At 38.0% G+C, this 20,943-nt stretch overlaps 1 protein-coding gene across 6 annotated transcripts in view; it reads left to right on the top strand.

Annotated features, from left to right (window-relative positions):
- PAK1 (p21 (RAC1) activated kinase 1) overlaps window positions 1-20,943 on the top strand; it is a 150,653-nt gene that overhangs the window by 124,310 nt on the left and 5,400 nt on the right. For all 6 annotated transcript variants that reach the window (XM_047878325.1, XM_047878328.1, XM_047878326.1 and 3 more), the window contains exons 8-12: window positions 366-429; window positions 4,264-4,312; window positions 9,472-9,584; window positions 12,886-13,003; window positions 19,349-19,448. In XM_047878325.1, the coding sequence (XP_047734281.1) occupies window positions 366-429; window positions 4,264-4,312; window positions 9,472-9,584; window positions 12,886-13,003; window positions 19,349-19,448 (444 nt within the window). The remainder of the gene's footprint in view (window positions 1-365; window positions 430-4,263; window positions 4,313-9,471; window positions 9,585-12,885; window positions 13,004-19,348; window positions 19,449-20,943) is intronic.

Below are 20,943 nucleotides of genomic sequence, written 5' to 3' on the forward strand. Positions count from 1 at the left end.
TTGAGAGCAGGGACTATTTTAACTGTGTCTCATCTATCCCTTTATTCCTAGTATTCAACATAGGGCTTGGTACATAGTAAGTGAGCATATTAAATCAGTAAATGTTTATTGAATGAATGAATTTAAAAATGAATGGTGGCCTTTAGGAGTTTAGAAATGGAATAGAATACGATGAATAAAAGCCGTAAGGAGATGAAATTTTTGGTTGGAACTTACGGGCAAGAGCTGAGGATGTACTGAGTATGGTTTTGGGTGTTGGAGATAGTTTTTTAATCCTTGCCAGCTCCAGGGTTTGGGGGAACATGGGCCCTGCTTTGTATCTTGATCTGGGAAAAAATGATTCATGGTCTCTGTTTCTTTCAAAGGGAGCATAGTGAGTGTGGGCGATCCTAAGAAGAAATATACACGGTTTGAGAAGATTGGACAAGGGTTAGTAGGGGCATTTTCTTTCCCTAGAGAAATGACTTAAAAATTGTGTATGCTGGTATATATGATTTTGCTTTTGTTTTGCCTCTCATAAACCTTGTTCTTTCTCTACCTCATCCCTCACCCATCTGGAAGTGTTATGTTAGGCTGACTTCAGGTTTGGCAGAATTATGCTTAGTATGAGAGATGTGCCATTTAGCTGACCATGTTGCTAAAAATAACCCTTCAGTGAGAGTGCAAAAGCCATTTATTTTCTTAGCACAAAACCTGCTTCCCAAATTACAGCTCTGCTTTTTCAGATTAACCCTGTTGACCTGGCGCTGAGACCTACCAGCACTAATGTGAAATGGAAGACTCTGAACTACAGACCCTTCTGCTAGTGTAATGGGACCTGCTTTTCTAGGTGGATGCCAGGATTCATGTCTCCTGCTCTCTGATTTCTTCTGTGAATCTTGCATGCTGCCCTCAGTGTACTGAAGTCAGCAGTTCTTAACCAAGTTCCTGTTTATGTGCTAGGCACTATGAATACAGCTATGAATCTGGTACAAACTCTGTCTTCAAAGACCTCATGTTTATGATAAGTCTTAAAAGTGTTTGGCCATTATTTTGAGCAAAAGAAGCCAGATATAAAAGAGCAGACACTATATGATGTGTGTTTATGTGAAGTTCAAGAGAAGGCAAAACTCATTTATGCTAATAGAAGTCAGAAAAATGGTTGTGTCTGGGAAGGGCATGTGAATTGGGAAGGGGCATAAGGAACCTTTGGGGTGATCTTAATGGTGAACACATGGGTGTGTACATACTGAAAAATCATCAAGTTGCACACTGAAAATTTGTGCAGTTTACTTTAGTCAAGTCATATCTCTGTATAAAAAAGCAAAATAATGAGATTTCTATAGACCTACCCAAATAGCTAAAATTAAAGAGAAGCTGGAAAAAAAAGCACCTGACTTACAGAAAGCTCTCAGTTAATTGAATGAAAGCATTGTTGCTAATGAAGTCTTTGAAGTTTTCTGTTTTAGTTTTCTTTCTTATGAATCCAAGAACCTCTGAAAATGAAGTATTGCATTATATAATGATGTGTTTGTACATCATTCTACAGCTTACATCTGTTATTTGCATCTGTTGTTTAATTTAATCCTCAAAATAACCCTGGACATGAGTGGATCTTATTTTTTTCCTGGTCCAGTGCTTTTCCTACCAGACATGCTTTTGCGAGTCTGAACTGATATAAGGTAGTTAACACCTTGAAGAGAAATCATATTGCTTGTCTCAAAATAACCTGGGATGGCATTTCCTTTAGCTAACTACATTACAATATTAAGAATGTAGAAGAAAGGTGCATGGACAAGTGTGGGCAAGTCAGGTTGCATCTCTGGACTTCAATTTCTTCATCTGTAAATTTAAGAGAGGGCTTGTGGACTCAGAGCCTTTCACTTCCAGAACTTCTGACTTTTCTTTCTTTTTTTTTTTTTTTAATTTTTTTAAACGTTTATTTATTTTTGAGAGAGATAGAGAGTCACAGTGCAAGCAGGGGAGGGGCAGGGAGAGAGGGAGACACAGATGCTGAAGCAAGCTCCAGACTCTGAGCTGTCAGCACAGAGACCAACATGGGGCTCAAATTCACAAACTGCGAGATCATGACTTGAGTCGAAGTTGATACTTAAACAACTGAGCCACCCAGGTGCCCCTCTGACTTTTTTTTTTTTAATTCAGAAATGAACATCAGAAATGTAACATATATAGGCATAAATAGGCAACATCTGAAAAATGTTTTTTCCTTGCTTTTTTGACAGGTCTGTTAGTGTGCTAAGGGAGGAATGAAAAATGTATTAAGCTCCTACACATTCCATGATTTTAAAATGCCACAGGGCACCTGGCTGGCTCAGTTGGTAGAACATGCAACTCTTGATCTGAGGGTTGTGAGTTCAAGCCCCATGTTGGGCATGGAGCCTACTTAAAAAAATAGTAAAAAATAAATGCTACACAAATATGATGAATTGATAGTTATAATTTTTGTTTGCTTTTTATCCCTTAAGACCTGAAGAATTTTTTTTTGACCTGGAATTCATATGTCTTTTTTTAAGGCACAAATAATCAAGTATTAACTAGTGGGCCTGACATCTAAATCTCTGTAATCATGGAGACATAGTCCCAAAATGTCCAGTCCTTTGGGGCCTGGGCATATTTGCCCTTTAAGAATGATGCTTATGGTAGGATGGAAGAAGATGAGTATAGGAAAATAGACACCGGCTTAATGACAGAAAATGACTAGAGATAGAATGATCAGGCAATGGGAAGGTAACTGCCAATACAAATAATCCACTTCTTATAGCCCGTATCTTATGATCGCAATTTCCTGGCATATAAGTATACTTCTAACTAAAGAGTGGTGGTGTGGAAGCTGGTGACCATAATTTTGAGCTGCAAGGCCTACAAGTGACTTTTCTCCCTAAATGGACCTGATTTCCCTGGGTAGCATAATCTCAGGGCTTGCCTGGAATGCATTTGGTAATATATAGACTTTAAGATTTCTTCAAATTGCACATATGTATTTGACATACAGCATGTACAGTTATAAATGTTGTTGCATATCACTCACCTACAGATATACAGGGTTCGTGGTTATAGGCATAAAATTAAGTTTTTAGTTATTTAGAACGGACATGATTCCTTTCCCAGCATTATTCATAGTTTGTCTCTGCCTTTCTTCTTCCCACTCTCTTTCTCTGTTTGTATGTGTGAGTGTGTGTGTGTGTGTGTGTGTGTGTGTGTGTGTGTATGTTTGTGTATTATACATGTACATATGTGTGTATATGAGGTTATTTTTACCTTGGGGATGGGGTAAGAATTATATCGGATTTTCAGGCAACATATGTGTTTGAAAAACCATATTTAATATTTATGTTTGAAAAAATGAAAAATAAAAACCTATTTTACAATATAAACTGCAAAATAAAATTCACATATCCTCTTGATAGGATAAGTGATTAAAAAATCACTGTTCTAAAGGTTCATAGGATTAAAGCACCATGAGATTAATTTTCTATTTTTTAGTACTCACAGTTTTTTAATGTAAATTATAATTGAATATAACACAGATAAGTGTACAACTCAATGAATTTTATAAAATGAACACACCCATGTAACCAGTACCTACATTAAGAAATAGAACATTACTATTACCCCAGAAGTCCTTATTTCTTTTGCTAAAAATATAAGCAGGTCAACCCTCCCCGCCCCCTCCCTCCACCTCATTCTGAACATTTCCCTTGGACCCCTTTCCCCTCAGTCACCCCTGGTTGAAAACCATAGATCTGACCTTACTAAGGTTTACAAATGAAGAGTTTGAGGCCGCAAGGGGTTAAAGGAACCTGCCAAGGGTGATGGAGAAGAAAGGAGGAAGAGCAAGAACAGGAAACTAGTATATAATCAAGACCTGTTATATTCTAGGCACTTGGCTAAGTGCTTTATGAACTAATTGATTTAAATTCTCTTATAGTCTCTTATCTCTTATCTTCACTTCGCCAACGAGAAAAGTGAAGCTCAGAGAAATTAAATCACTTGTTCAAGATCATATAGCTTGTAGATACTAGGTAGATGTTTCATTTTGGAACCTAAGTCTTTTGGCCCCTGGAGCCTGTGTTCTCTTTCTGCCATGTACTGCCTCTCACATATGAGAATAGAGTAGGGGGAGGGGGGATGGGGGAGGGTTATTTTTGCTGCTATTATTATTAACACTTGCATTGCCAGGTCGTCTGTAGATCTACATTTGACAAACGTCACTTCATTTAATACCTGTGTTGTTTTTTTCTCTCTCTCTCACCTGTCACGTAGTGCTTCAGGCACTGTGTACACTGCAATGGATGTGGCCACAGGACAGGAGGTGAGTATTAACCACTGACTCTTGCTCCTTCAGTTCTACTGTTTCTTTTTATGTTTGGTTAATTTTTAGTTCTTCTTAGCTCAATAGGGACACTTCTAGTTTCTCACTATAGAAGACTAGAACTAAACAGAGGAGTAACATAATGAGACTTACAGATTTTGGAAAAAGTCTCTGTGGCTACTGCATGGAGAACAGATTGGAGGAGTTAAGCTTGGAGCACGTGAGTCAGGTGGTTATTGCATAATTTTAGGTGAGAGGTGATGGTTTGGACTGAGGCAGTAGCATAGTATGAATGGGAGGAAGTGGCTGGATTTGAGGGGTACACAGGTAGATTTGCCAGAATCTGGGGATTGATGAATGTGAGGATGACTCACAAGTGAGTGATCCTAGTTAAGTAGAAAGTAAAAAGGTGGAGGTATAGGTTTGAAGAAGTTGGATATTGTCTGAGAGATCTTCTTGTGGCACTGCCTGGTGGTGGATGATTGTTTATACAAGTTTGGTGTTTGGTAGAGAAATCTGACGTAGAAGAGATTTAAACACACATCTCTTGACTCCTGATGTAGTGATCCTTTCGTTAGTCTGCGCCCAGAATTCCAGCAGACGTTGAGGTCCTCATTTGGAGGCACCTCTTTGTCTTTCTCATTTCATTAAGCTGGCAGAACTCTGACTTTATTGCTAAGGCCTGCTGACCCTACATCTTCAGCAGAAGGAAGCCGTGAAGGGAATATAGAGTACTTGAGTTTTCCTTGCATTCTGTTCTTTGATTGTAGAGTAGGAATGTTGGCAGGTGGGCTGGGGATGGGAGCTGCTCGTGGAAGTTCTTAGTTTGCAGAGTCCTGGGACTCAGAGGTTGTGAGAGAGACCCCTTGCTCCCGTGATAGAGTACGGCTCCTGGGAGGGAAGCTACTAAGACCTGCTTGTGGATGTTTGGTGGTTGAAACCCCTGGTATACTGGAGCAGTCATGGTCAATAGGAATAGCACATATTTCACCTTGCTCTTGTGAGTCTTTTACAAGCATCAAAACCAAATATTGAGGCTCCGTTGACGGTAGGTCAACTTAAAAAACAAAATAATTATTTAAGGATTTAGTCATTGTTCTTTGAGATGAATTCAATAACCTAGATGCTTACTGTTGTTAGCACTTAAATGATTTTAGGCACGTCATGTGACTTCTCTGAATCTGAATTTTATTTATGAAATGTGCATGATAACATATACATACCTACCAAAAGTGTTGGAAGAATTCAGTAAAGCAATGTACGTGAAAATGCATCATAAACTTGAAGAATTAAAGTTATATATTTATTACATTCAGTAAAAAATTCCATATTTATTATTTTTTATTTGTTCCACAAAGCAATTGCTGAAGATTTGCCTTATGCCACACTTTGTGCTAAGAACTGTGTGAAATATTGAATCCTGTGCAGGCACGCAGACATTAAAATCATATATAAGTGTTAGAGACCACACTTGCCATTGGGCACATATAAAAGTCTTGTAGTGTGGAGAATAGATCGGAGGACAGGAACCTGCGTTAAAGTAATGGTGAGTAAGGAAGGTATTACTGTGCCAGTTTTAAACATGGTGAATTAGAGGCAGAGGTAGAAAATTGGTGATTATACCAATCCTAAAAAGAACCCTGTGGGGTAGGTAATATTATTTCCTTTTACTGATTAAGATTTTGAGGCTCAGAGAGTTTAGCTAACTTTTGCAAGTTTGTGCTGCCAGCAGTTAGCAAGGACTGGGTTAGAATCTTGATTCTAAAACCTAGACCTGTGTTCTCCAAGCTGCAAGGCCACAACAGAGCTAAGGTTTGGTACTAGGGCTCCTTGTCCTGTTTCTGGGCTCTGGGGCCCTACAGCCCTTGATGGGAGACAGGCTGGTGATTGGCAGTTCCTGGAAAGGCCTGGAGCCTGCATGTGTGAGAAGCTGGCCACAGGAAATAGAAACTTGACTTCACTGTATGCCTGCCTTGTGGTTACAAAACTATGAATGGAAGCAAGTCCATTAGGGTGGCTAATGTAGTGTGGTCAGGAAGGCCTCATTTCCTGCCCCAGGGAGCATAAATCGTTAGTGGAGCTGGCAAGATGCTCTCAGTCTTTGTCAGTGAGTGCTTATTGGGGGTTATCCACCTGGGAAGAACAGAACTGTTGCATGTCACATATAGGAAGATTAGCATGTTAATGCCAGGAAGTCTCCCAGTTACAGATTCAACAATTATTTTTCAAACTCATTTTTAGAGGGAGTGTGTTTTATAGAAGGAATAGATTGGAAGAGACTTTGGAGTCATATGGACCTGAGGGCATTGATTATGACCTTGGTCAATTTCTTAAAAGTCTTAGTCTCAATTTCTTTACTTGAAAATACAGATAATGATTTTTACTTGGAGGGTTGTTGTTACTTTTTACTGAGATAATGTAACTAGAGCACCTAACCTAGCACCTGGCACGCAGTAAGCATTGAATAAACAGTGTTGCCGGTGGTTGGTTTTTGCTGTCGTTCCTGTTGATGTGGTCATTCTTGCTGCTCTGGGTTAGATATTCCTCAAATAGGGTCATTACTACAATTCATGGTTTTTATTGTTCTTTTCCTTTATTATTAAAAATTTTTACTTGTATTTGAGTAATGCATTGGCCACTATCTCCTATTTAGTCCTCAAAACAATCCTGCAAAAAAGGGAACCAAGGGTGGGATTATTATCCTCAAAGTACTGATGGAGAGACCAAGGCACAGAGAGCTTGTGATTGGTCAAGGTCAGTAAATGACAGCCTGAGCTTAGGTCCCCAGAGCTCAGGTTCTCAGAGCGCAAGCCCAATTCTTTTTCTTTTATAGAAATGCTATGTGCTGTCCTAAGAGGGACGGATTGTGTGAAGGGCATTTAGCCTAGCACATAATTAGTCAGTAGCTTTTGAAAAGGATTCCTGGTATCCTGCTACTGCCTCTGTGTTATTCTCTACTTGCCAGTCATCTCCCTTGCTGCTTCCAGCAGCCACCTCTTTGAGGTTTGTAAGCACCGTCCCATTCTTTAGGATGGCCAGAGGAACTCCAAAGGTATTCCTTTGGCCCCAGGTTTTAATATATATTATAAAGGTCACTATACTTAATACATCTTTAGATCAATATGTTGCTCTTCAGATATTAGAAAAAGCTAATAATCAAACATTATGGAAAGCTACAGCCATACCAGAAGCCTAACCTCATAGGAGACCCCACTCTGAAGCAAATTTTTCTTGTTTGCGGTGAGGAATGGAAGTAGTCAAGTGTTTAAAAGAATCATTTCTGTTCTTATTGATGAACTGAATCTCTGCAGAAGATTGCCTATACTTTACTTAAAGAAATATGAGAGTTATGTTTTTTTTCCCATAAAAATGTGGATTATTCATTTTTTACAGCTCTTGCTGCTTCTGGAAAGACTCATTGAGTTGTTCTGTTAGGTTGTCCATGTTCTTGTCTGTTAAGCAGGAAAAGAAAATATCTCTAGGGAGTAAACATTTAGCAAATAATTTAAGCTCTGTGGAATAGTCTATTGCTGATGCTATTGATAGTCTAAAAACAAAGTTCTTATCAACCCACTGAATTCTCTCTTTCTCTCTTCATTTCCACAAACATTTGTTGAGCAACCACTGTGTGTCAGGTCCTGTGCTTGGCACCAGGGATTCTGAGTTTTCAAATGAGCTCTCAAGCTTCTAGAGATACACACCCTAACTAATCATCATAAAGGCACTATGTGGTAAGTTCCCTAAGAGAGCAATAAATATGATCTTATGAGGCTTTAAAGAAGAGAAAAAAGCCTATCTGGTTTGGAGAATGAGGTTTCTTTTGGCCTGACACAAAGTATAAATAGCTTTTGAACATGTGGAAAGGATGCAAGGTACTCCAAATGGAGAGATCAGATCACAGAGTATGTGAAGGAATACAGTGGGAAGTAAGATAGGGGTCAGATCATGAGAACTTTGAATGTTGGGCTGAGGAGCATCTAGGCAAACAGAAACCATTTATGTATTTGAGCAGAGCAGGGTGTTATCAAATGTGCACTATGGGGAAGATTAATTTGGCCTTGTGTGCAGGATAAATTGGCATCACTTTTGAGGGTTCTACTCCTAACTTTGCTACTGAATCACTGTGTATACAAATAACATATCCTCTCTGAATCATGATTTCCATATCTGCCAAAAGGAATCAATATTAATGCTTAACTCATAGCGTGTCTCCGAGGGTTAAATGAAATAAACCTGAGAATACCTTACCTAATACTTGATACATAGAAGAAATGGACGCAAAAGTGTCTTGGAAACTAACTTATACCTTATATTTGTGTTATGTGGAAATTCATTTCCACAGACAAAAAACCTATTAAATTCTTTTTGATATATAAATATTAGGGATCTCATCCCCTTTTTCTCTTCTCTCTTAATGTGATCAACTCTGATTTATCTTTCCACACCAAGTTCAAAAAGTCATCCCCCCCTTTATGAAGCGTCTCAACATTGCCATATTGAAGGAGGTCTTGCTCTATTTTGTGTTTCTGTAACACTTCGTATGGACTTTTGTTATGGCATACCTCTTTTATATTGTTATTTTAAAAAAATATTTTTCTCATATGAATATTTTATTAATAGAAGGTTTGATCCTCAAACTTTGGTACACATCAGAATCAGCTGGAGCATTTATTAAAACAGAATTTCTGATTCTGTCTGGGTGGGACCTAAAAAATTTCAATTTCTTGGGCACCTGGATGGCTCAATCAGTTAAGCGTTAGACTCTTGATTTCAGCTTAGGTCATGATCTGACAGTTCATGATCTCACAGTTCATGAGGTCGAGTCCCGTGTTGGGCTGTATGCTGGCAGCATGGAGCCTGCTTGGGATTCTTGTTCTTCCTTTCTCTCTGCTCCTCCCCCACTTGCGTGTGTTCTCTCTCTCTCTCTCAAAATAAATAAATAGCCATTAAAAAAATAAAAATTTTAATTTCTAACAAGTTGCCAAATGATGTTGATGCTGCTGGTCCAGGAACCTCACATTGAATACACGGGTTTATGTGAATTCTGCAAGGGCTAAGACTGATTCGTCTCTGTCTCCTTAGTGTTTAAGTTCTGGTACTAAGTAGTCACTCAGTAAATGTTGAGTGACTGGTTGCTCATTGAATGTACTCTGTTTCAGGTGGCCATTAAGCAGATGAACCTTCAGCAGCAGCCGAAGAAAGAGCTGATTATTAATGAGATCCTGGTCATGAGGGAAAATAAGAACCCAAATATTGTCAACTACTTGGACAGGTATGAAGTAATAGGTCTTGTCAGAGAGATCAGCCTGGGACTGATGGGTGGTGGAACTATTAGTGGAGAAGGCATCACCAGCACTCTAAACTGCCTTCATTTAAGAATCTTCTGTGGTGCTTGGCTGTCTGCCTCTGACCCTGTATACTGCTGGACACCTCTGATTGCTGCACAGTCTTTCTGGGTTAGATGAACCCTACCACCCTGTAGCTTCTGACACCTGGTCCCAGAACCGTTTGTTCTGCCTCACAGAGGCCCTTCAGCCCATCTGCTAGAATCAGCCATGTAAGCCTTTAAATCATTTCACATTCCAGATCTTTCCTTATCCTGCTCACCCTCCTGAATAAGTTCTACTTTATCTTACTTATTCTCTCAAAATTTGACAGTCTGTAGTTTCATTTGAGATTGACCAATATGGAAAGAATAAGACTTCTCTTGTTCTAAATTCAACATGATTTTATTCACTGTTTTATTTTTAGGAAGCCTGTTTCATTGTTGACCCCTAGTTAGTCTGTAGTCAATTTAAATCTCTGATCCCTTTTTTTTTTTTTTAAATGGGAGCTTGCCTGAAACTGGTAATGTAGAACTTTTTAGGAACCTTCATTAAATCCCATTTTGATTATGTCAGCCCATTATTCCAGCTCATCAGAATTCTGTTCTTAAACATAATAGTGGTTATAGCTAACATTTTGTGTTATGCTTTACTTTGTACCAAGTACTTTCATGAACATATCTAATTGTGAAATAGGGCTTACTACCTGTATTTTACTGAGAAGAAACTGAGGTTCATAGAAGTTAATAACTTGTCCAAGACCAGTAAGCCAGTAAGTAGCAAATGAGGGTTTTGGATTTGAATATTCCTAGCACCAACATCCATACCCTTTCCATCATATCATGTTCTTTTCTCCTATATGTGAAAAAAGAAAGTGAGCTTCTTGCCTGGGTTTCAGAGACATCACAGGTCGAGGTGCTATTGGACTAAGTCTTGGACTCTAACTTTTTTTAATATTTATGTTGCATTGTCAGCTATATTTCATTTCTGCCAGATTCTGCCAGATTTCTTCTTTTGCATCTAAAACATTGGTAGGCTTCAGTTTCTTTAAAGAAGAAAAGAGTTGGACTTTGACCTTTCCAATGCATAATGTTGATAACTATAGCAAATAAAGCCTTCTTCCTTTTTGAGGAATGATTGCCTTTCCATGATGCGGATCATGACTGGCTTTGAAAAATCCTCTGAAAGTTATTATTCACCTTCCCATCTCTTTGAAGAACTTATTATATAGAGAGTATAGCTTGGACAAACTCCCGAAGGCTATAAGGGTACCAGATTTTGGCTTAGGATGAGGAAAAATGAAAGCTTCCCAATAAAAGTATGTCCTATCTCATTAAAAAGTGAGTGTCTTATCACTGGAGGTATCTAAACGATAAAATGCATGACCATGTTATTGAAGGAATTTGTGTCCTGGGAATAAGATAAGAACATTTATAAATTTGTTTATCAATCGTGCCTTTGCCGGTGTTTCCAGAGGCTTGTGTTGTGAAACCAGAAGTAAGTAAGGTTCAATCCCTGCCTTCAAATAAAAAAATACCCAGGAGCTCCTGTGGGAGGACAGAGGAGGGTGCCCTTACCCTGAGCAGTAAATGAAGGTATTGCAGTTGAGCGTCTGATTCTTGTGAGTTGTCCCAGGGGAGAGCTCCATCCAATTTGTTCTTCTCCAAATGTGTGATGCTCTGAGGCTTTACCTTGGAGATGTGATCTTTGATGGTACCTTGGCATACAGTGTAACCACAGAGTTTTTGGGACAACCTGTATCTGTTTGTGCATTGTCTTAGCTTTACACAGCAAAGCCCAGGTATGTCATGTCAGGCCCAGGTAAAGAGGCTCTCTTTTCCAGTGTCCAGAGATGGTCTCTTGAACCCTCATATTTCTTCCTCCCAATCAGTCCAAGCTGGCAGATGTCTCCTTGATGTGCTGGATGAGAGGGCATAATGTGCATTCTTTGTCAGGGAAGAAATAGGCTCATGCCAGTGGAGAGTTTTTTACCCAGTCCTAAATTATCTTTTAGTCCAAGTCCCCATCATCTTCTTTCTCAAAAGAGATTCAAGTTGAAGAACATCTTAATCTGTCACATATATTCTTCCTGGAAACTAAAAACAAAACAAAACAAAACAAAAAACTACAAGACTTTGAGTTACAAAGAATATAGAAGCTATGTAGAGAGTACTAGATTCAGAATCAAGAGAATAGGATTCAAATCCTACCCTTTGCTGAAGGCTTTTTTTTTTTTAACAGTCTGTCTGTCTGCCCAGAAGTAGTCCCAATGTCAGGGTGACAATAAGATGACATACCACACAGCTCAAGCCAGTCCAATATAGCTTCTTTGTCTAAAGCTAGCAGAAAAGTCTGTAGGGCTCTAGGCTAGTCTTTTTATTTGTTTCATTCTGCAGCTAAAAAGACTGACCAGACAGGCTAAGTGATCTTTTTATTTATCACATAATAGGGCTGAATGATCCAATCCCTGAGTGATAGTATTGGTCCTAACTCATGTCTCAATAATCTCTGTAGGGATACAGCACTAAATGGCATCCCTTGGCTTACCAGAAGAGGCTTTGGCTCTGCAGGCTTTGTTCAATTGATTTCATTTTTAGAATCATGTAAAGTGGAGATCATTGCCAACATAGTATGTGTATGATACTTTATAGCTTTTAAATGGCTTTTATAGCCATTATTTCATTTAATATTTACAATCAATTATCTTTTATTTTGCTCATTGATTCATTCAGGAAATATTGGCATCTACTGTGTTAGACTCTGGGGATAGAGTCTTGAACAAGACCCAGTACTTGGTCTCATGGATCTCAGATTTAGAACTCTCAAGGAGGTTTTGTGACTTGCTCTAATGCTGGTGACGTGGATTCCAAATCCCATCTTTGTCAAATGTTTGGTTGCTCTCTGCCTTGATGCTTCTAGATGTGTGGGAATGATGCCTAATTTTGAGAAGCATTGCTTTGTATTGTGATGAAATGTAATTTTATTATATCTTCAACCTAATAATCTTACTTCTACTTTTTTGGGCTTCACAGAATAATCTGCTTTGTTTTCTCCAGGAGAATCCACAAGGGATATAAAGTTAGTGTTTGTATCCCCCAGATTCTGCTTTTCCCCAGAAAAAAGAACCCTAGACTTTTCCTGAGCTGATGGAGATACAGGTTCACTCTGTGTATATGCTGAGCCTTTGAAACCCATTGCTATGGCTCAGTGTGCTCTGTTCCTTCTTACCCCTTTTCTATACTCCTACAGTTACCTCGTGGGAGATGAGCTGTGGGTTGTCATGGAATACTTGGCTGGAGGCTCTTTGACAGATGTGGTAACAGAAACTTGCATGGATGAAGGCCAGATCGCAGCTGTCTGCCGTGAGGTAAGGCCAATGGCCAACCAGCCTCGAGCAGGAAGTGGTCTTCATATCAGTGTCTATCAGAGTTTTGCACTTGATGGGATTTCTGGCTGGGCACTGAAGGTGGAAGAAATTTGCTGGATTCTCCCATTATTCTTTTGTTTAGCTGTTTTGAATTTTCTATCACTATGATCTATTATTTAAAGATAACTTTATTCTGATTATAAAAGTATATACCCATTGTAGAAAAATTAGAAATTACATATATATATGTAAAGTCACTCAATTTCAACCTTAAAAGTGACTGCTATAAATACTTTGTAGTATTTTTCTCTTTTACATGGATATATATTTTAATCATATTTTTATTCTACTTTTCTGTTCTCTTCGTGTGCTGTGAAGGAAATAAAACAGATTAAGAAGGTAGTGACAGAGGAGGTACTATTTTAGACAGAGTAGTCAGGGATGGTTTTGCCATAGATTTGAATAAAGATCTGAATATACGAAAAAGCAAGCCACACAAAAATCTGGGATAAAATACTTCCAGGCAAAAGAAATGGAAAATGAAACTTAAATAGGTATTCTCTTTTCTCCTCATTGCTATTAAATGTCAAAGGTCTGTAATATGCTGGTGTAAGAGGAGAAAAAAAAAACTTCACAAAGTTTCTGTGAGAAGAAATATCCTCAGGGAGAGCCCCATGTTTTTAAAGCTTTTATTTAAGCTCAGTCGGTTGAGTGTCTGACTTTGGCTCAGGTCATGATCTCGCAGTCTATGAGTTCAAGCCCTGCGTCGGGCTCTGTGCTGACAGCCCAGAGCCTGGAGTCTGCTTCAGATTCTGTGTCCCTCTCTCACTCTGCTGTTCACGTGCTCCTGCTCTGTCTCTCTCTCTCTGTCTCTCTTAAGAATAAATAAGACATTAAAAAAATTAAGTTTAAATTCCAGTCAGTTAATATATAATGTAATATTAGCTTCAGGTGTACAATATAGTGATTAAGCACTTCCATATATTACCCATTGCTCATCACGAGTGCAGTCCTTAATCCCCATCTCCCCTCTTTAACCCACCCCTCCTCCCCACCTCCCCTGTGGTAACCATCAGTTTGTTCTCTATAGTGAAGGGTCTTTTTCTTGGTTTGCCTCTCTCTCTCTCTCTCTCTCTCTCTCTCTCTCTCTCTTTCCCTTTCCTGGTTTGTTTTGTTTTTTAAATTCCACATATGAGTGAAATCACATGGTATTTGTCTTTCTCTGACTTATTTCACTTAGCATAATACTGTCTAGCTCAATCCATATCATTGCACATGGCAAGATTTCATTCCTTTTTATGTCTAAGTAATATTCCATTATATATATATATATATATATATATATATATATATACACCACAACTTCTCTTTACATTCATCAGTTGATGAATACTTGGACTGTTTCCATAATTTGGCTATTGTAGATAATGCTGCTATAAACATCAGGGTGTGTGTATCCTTCTGAATTAGTATTTTTATATTTTGGGGGGGGGGGAATACCTAGTAGTACAATTGCTAGATCGTAGGGTAGTTCTATTTTTAACTTTTTGAGGAACCTCCATACTGTTTTCCAGAGTTGCTGCACCAGTTTACATTCCCTCCAACTGTGTAAGAGGGTTCCCCTTTCTCCACATCCTCACCAACACCTGTTGTTTCTTGTGTTGCTGATTTTAGCCATTCTGCAGATAGGTGTGAAATGATATCTCATTGTTTTGACTTGTATTTCCCTGATGATAAGTGATATTGAACATCTTTTCATGTGTCTATTGGCCATCTGTATGTCTTCTTTGGAAAAATATCTATTCATGTCTTTTGCCTTTGTTTTAATTGGATTATTTGTTTTTTGGATGTTGAGTTTTACAAGTCTTTTATATACTTTGGATATTACCCCTTTATCAGATATGTCATTTGCAAATATCTTCTCCAATTCCATAGGTTGCCTTTTAGTTTTGTTGATTGTTTCCTTTGCTGTGCAGAAGTTTTTATCTTGATGAAGTCCCAATAATTTATTTTTGCTTTTGTTTCCCTTGCCTCAGGAGACCTATCTAAAAAGAAGTTGCAATGGCCAGATGTCAAAGAGGTTACTACCTGTGTTCTCCTCTAGGATTTTTATGGTTTCATGTCTCACATTTAGGTCTTTAATCAATTTTGATTTTATTTTTATCTGTGGTATAAGAAAGTGGTCCACTTTAATTCTTTTGGATGTTTCTGTCCAGTTTTCTCAACACCATTTTTTGAAGAGACTATCTTTTTCCTGTTGGATATACTTTCAGTTTTGTTGAACATTAATTGACTATATAGTTTTGGGTTCATTTCTAGATTTTCTATTCTGTTCCATGACCTATGTGTCTGTTTTTGTGCCAGTACCATCCTGTTTTGATTACTACAGGTTTGTAATATAACTTGAAGTCTGGAATTGTGATACCTCCAGCTTTGTTTTTTTCTTTTTCAAGATTGCTTTGGTTATTTGGGGTCTTTTGTGGTTCCATGCAAATTTTCAGATTTTTTGTTATAGCTCTGCGAAAAATGTTTTTGGTATTTTGATACAGATTGCATTAAATGTGTAGATTGCTTTGGGTAGTATAGACATTTTAACAATATTTGTAATTCCAGTTCATGAGCATGGAATGTCTTTCCATTTCTTTGCTTCATCTTGAATTTCTTTCATCAGTGTTTTAGAGTTTTCAGAGTACAGGTCTTTCACTTCTTTGGTTAGGTTTATTCCTTGGTATCTTACTGGTTTTGGTACAGTTGTAAATGGAATTGATTCCTTGATTTCTCTTTTTGTTTATTCATTATTTGTATATGGAGATGCAGCAGATTTCTGGATGTTGATTTTGTATCCTGTGACTACTGAGTTTGTATATCAGTTCTAGCAATTTTGGTGGGGTGGGGTCTTTAGTGTTTTCTATATAGAGTAGCATGTCATCTGCAAAGAGTAAACATTTGACTTCTTCCTTGCCAGTTTGGATGCCCTTAATTTCTTTTTATTGTCTGACTCTTGTGGATAGCCATATTTTTATTAGAGGAAGAAGATGAAGGAAATATTCAGAGAAGTTGAGGATATTGGATGTTTTGCTGATAAGAGACTGGAACTTTACAGTAGCCCAATAATAGAAAAGTTTCAGAATTAGGGAAAAGTAGGGGCGCCTGGGTGGCGCAGTCGGTTAAGCATCCGACTTCAGCCAGGTCACGATCTCGCGGTCCGTGAGTTCGAGCCCCGCGTCAGGCTCTGGGCTGATGGCTCGGAGCCTGGAGCCTGTTTCCGATTCTGTGTCTCCCTCTCTCTCTGCCCCTCCCCCGTTCATGCTCTGTCTCTCTCTGTCCCAAAAATAAATAAACGTTGAAAAAAAAATTAAAAAAAAAAAATTAGGGAAAAGTAGATTAGGTGATTAGAAGATGAGATTCAGAGTATTATGGGATTAAGTTCAATATTATGATTGGGGTTTGATGATGTAAGATCTGGAGGCATTCAGATGGAAAAATGTAGTTGTATATTTAATCAATATTAGGAAAAGTGAAGTCACGTGAAATCAATTTCATCCTAGAAAATATGATCACCCTGCATCCCGGGATCTGGAACACACTCATGTAGGTTAATGGAATTAACATAGACCTGGGATTCTTAGGAGCTGTGGCTTCTTTTCTTTGCTGCACTGCTAATACCGTGTTTCTCAACTTTTTAAAATTATTATTATCTCTCCCCGAGGGAGCCTTTTAAGACATTTTTTCCTAATCCCATTCCCCCCCATGAAATATTAATACCATATCTGTTTATGCATATCTGTTTATGTATTGTGGCCCTTTGGGAAGCCACAAACCACTGTAATATCTAAAATATTTTTCACTCACCCCAGGAGCTAACTTGCACTGATTGAGGATATATGCATATGCATGCTTAGGGAAATCAATTTGCTTCAAATTATATATCTTTAAAATGGGAATTCACCCTGTATATATGTTAGGGGCGCCATATGGATCAAAAAGCACTTAAAAATTTTTTTAATGTTGCACAAATAGGTGACATTACTATTATCTTTAAGTTCTAAGAGATCATCCCTCTTTTAAAAAATAGTTTTATTGAGATATAATTCACATACCATATAATTCATCCATTAAAAAGTATATAATTTAATGGTATTTAGCATATTGAGTTACACAACCATCACCATAATCAATTTTAAAATATTTTCATCACGCCTCCCCCCCAAAAAAACTCCTTACCCATTCATTAGTAGGCACTGCCCCACCCACCCCATTTCTTGACCCCTCCCTGCCAACGCTATGCAACCACTAATCTGTTTTCTGTCTCTATAGATTTACTTGTTCTGGACATTTAATATAAATGGAAACGGCTTCTTTTCCCTAGTATAATATTTTGAAAGTTCATCCATGTTATAATGTACATTAGTACTTCATTCTTTTTATTAACAAATAAGATTCCATTTATTTATCATTCATCAGTCAATGGACATTTGGGTCATTTCCACTTTTTGGCTATTATGAATAATAACATATGTACTTGTACAAATTTTTGGTTGGATATCTGTTTTCATTTCTCTTGGGTATAAGCCTAGGAATGGAACTTCTGGTCATATAGCAACTCGGTGTACTTGCTTAAGAAATGGCCAAACTGTTTTCCAAAGTGGCTGTATTTTTTGATATTCCTACAAACAATGTATGAGGGTTCTAATTTCTCAAAGTTATTTTTTTATCATAATTTTTGACATCCAGAAATCAGGGTCTCCAGCCTCCTAAGGAAAGCAACTCTTACTTTTTTAGGCAAAAGCTGCTTCTGAATATTGGTTTGTTCTTAATTTAGCCATTGGTATGTTCTTAGAAAGTGAAGTATTAATTTGAAAACATTGAGGTAGTATTTTCCAATTGGTTTGCATCTCTAGTATTTTTCAGTTGGTAGAAGCTTCTAAAATGTTAGCTTTTCGTTATGGACTTAAACTAGTAGATTTAGTAGCAAACCTGAGGTTATTTTTTCTTATCCCCACATTTTACAGATGGGAAAACAGTAGCCTGGAGAGAGTAAGTGATTTGTTTAGAATGTTAGTATCATTAGTCAGGAAGTGGCAGCACCAGGCATTTTCATGTTCCATTAGCCTCTGTGTTATTCACTCTGCCTGCTAATTATAGATGTTTTCCAAGATTCTTTTCTTGCTTTTGTCTTCTATAACATTTGCCAGTTGCAGCCATAACTATAACTTGAAAAAAAAAAATCACCTGGTCACAAATGACTCAAATATTTATCTCAAGTCCATATCTCCATATAGAACTTAAGACTCATATGTTCAGTTGTCTACTGAATATTTGTCTGCAAATGCTTATACGTATATAAAATTTAACATACCCAAAACAGTACAAATTATCTCCTCGCCAATAATAAGAGTTTTCTAACTTCACTGTTGCTTGTTCTTTAAAATAAGTTTCTTTTTTTTTTTAATGTTTATTTATTTATTTTGAGAAAGAGAGAGAATGTGAACGAGGGAGGGGAAGAGAGATGGGGGGAGAGACTATCCCAAGCAGGCTCCGTGCTGTTAGCACAGAGCCGGCACGGGGCTGGATCCCATGAAACGTAAGATCGTGACCTGAGCTGAAATCAAGAGTTGGACATTTAACCAACTGAGCCACTCAGGTGCCCCCTAACTTCACTGTTTCTAATATCACTTTCATATGTCTCAGATATGACTCTCTTTGTCACTTTCCTCCGGTTTTATCGTTATAAAATCATTTCCATTCTTCCTCAGTAGTTTTTCTTGGGCCTCAGCTTCTTTGTTAAGGATCTAATGTTTGATAAAAAAACAAAAAACAAAAAAACTCCAAAATGGATTGGAGGGACTTTTGTACCTAAAAACTATTGGGGCGCCTGGGTGGCTCTGTCAGTTGAGTGTCTGACTTCAGCTCAGGTCATAATCTCATGGTTCATGGATTTGAACCCTGGGTCAGGCTCTCTGCTGAGCCCACTTCGGATCCCATGTCTCCCTCTCTCTCTGCCCCTCCCCCACTCACACGTATGTACTCTCTCTTTCTCTCTCTCTCAAAATAAATAAACATTAAAAAAAGGAAACTATTGTAAGGTGTACTGTAATTACAATAAGATATGGTAAGGCATATTATAAGAAAGGCATAAAGCAGGACCAAATTAGAAGAGTGCTTAGCCAGGAGACCGGAGATTAGGCTGTAGACCTGCCTCCACCACAGATTGGGAGCAAGTTCTGTTTACTCACTGGGCCCCCACTTTCTTGGTCATAAAATGAGGAGGTTGGATTAGTTGATTTTCTATAAGTTTTCATATTATAAGTCCTTTTTTCTCCCTCTGCTCATCGACTTCAATAGTGCCTGCAGGCTTTGGAGTTTCTGCATTCGAACCAGGTCATTCACAGAGACATCAAGAGTGACAATATCCTGCTGGGAATGGATGGTTCTGTCAAGCTAAGTGAGTAGGAATGAAGATACTTCTCTTCCTGATGGGACCCTGTCTCCTGGGGGAGGGTAATCATATAATAGCTACAAGACTGAGCAAGGGGTCTTCGCTTACAGGCACATGTTGGAGATATTGAGGGTCAGTTCCAGACCATTGTAGTAAAACGAATATTGCAGTAAAGCAAGTCAAATGAATTTTTTGGTTTCCCAGTGCATATAAAAGTTATGTTTACACTACACTGAAGTCGATTAAGTGTGTAATAGCATTATGTCCAAAAAACCGATGTACATATCTTAATTAAAAAATACTTTCTTGCTAAAAATTGCTAACCATTATCTGAACTTTCAGTGAGTTGTAATCTTTGTTTTTGTGAAGAGTCTTGCTTCGATGTTGATGGCTGTGCACTGATCAGGGTGGTGGTTGGTGAAGGCTGGGGTGGCTGTGGCAGTTTCTTAAAATAAGACAATAATGAAGTTTGCTGCGTTGACTGATTCTCTTCCACTTCATGAACAACTTCTCTGTAGCATGCAATGCTGTTTGATAGCATTTTACCCACAGTAGATCAACTTTCATAATGGGAGTCAGTCCTCTCAAACCCTGCTATTGCCTTATCAACTAAATTTATGTAATATTTTAAATCCTTTGTGTCATTTCAACGATCTTCATGGCATCTTCACCAGGAGTAGATTCCATCTCAAGAAATACTTTCTTTGCCCATCAGTGAGAAGCCACTCCTCACCTGTTCAAGTTTTATCATGAGATTGCACTAATTCAGTCACATCTTCAGGCTGTACTTGTAATTCTAGTTTTCTTGCTATTTCTACCACATCTGCAGTCAGAACATAGACATTTATCGATTTAAATAAGTTCACCATCTTATATGGGTGCAGTTCGTGATGCCCCAACACAATTACAGTAGTAACATCAAAGATCACTGGTCATAGACCACCATAACAGATGTAATTGTAATGAAAAAGTTAGAAATATTATGAGAATTACCAAAATATAACACAGAGACATGAAGTGAGTAAATGCTGTTGGAAAAATGGCACCGATAGACTTGCTCATCACAGAATTGCTACAAACCTTCAATTTGTAAAAATCTGCGATGTGCAATAAAGTGAAGTGCAATAAAATGAGGTATGTCTGTGTTTCCTGGGATATGCAAGCTCTTTATAGTACTCAGCACTATGCAGGATGTCATTTCTTTTTTTCCCCATCCATTTATATGTTTAGCCAAAAGAAATTTACTGAATGCCAACTGTGTGCTATGTCCAGTGATGGGCACCAAGGATACTTTTGCTTGTCTTCAAGTAGCTCTCAGTCTAGTAGTGGAGAAATTAGTGTAGTTTCTTTGATTCATTCATTCAGCACACTTTTATCAAATATCTATTATACCTAGGCCCTCTGGGAATAAAAAAATGAGTGGGAAGACATAGCCTTTTCTATCAAAGGCCTCAATTTAAATAAACATATAATTGCAATACAATAAGAATGAACTATAAGC

The sequence above is a fragment of the Prionailurus viverrinus genome, chromosome D1 (genome assembly GCF_022837055.1).
Source record: "Prionailurus viverrinus isolate Anna chromosome D1, UM_Priviv_1.0, whole genome shotgun sequence".
Lineage (NCBI taxonomy): Eukaryota > Metazoa > Chordata > Mammalia > Carnivora > Felidae > Prionailurus > Prionailurus viverrinus.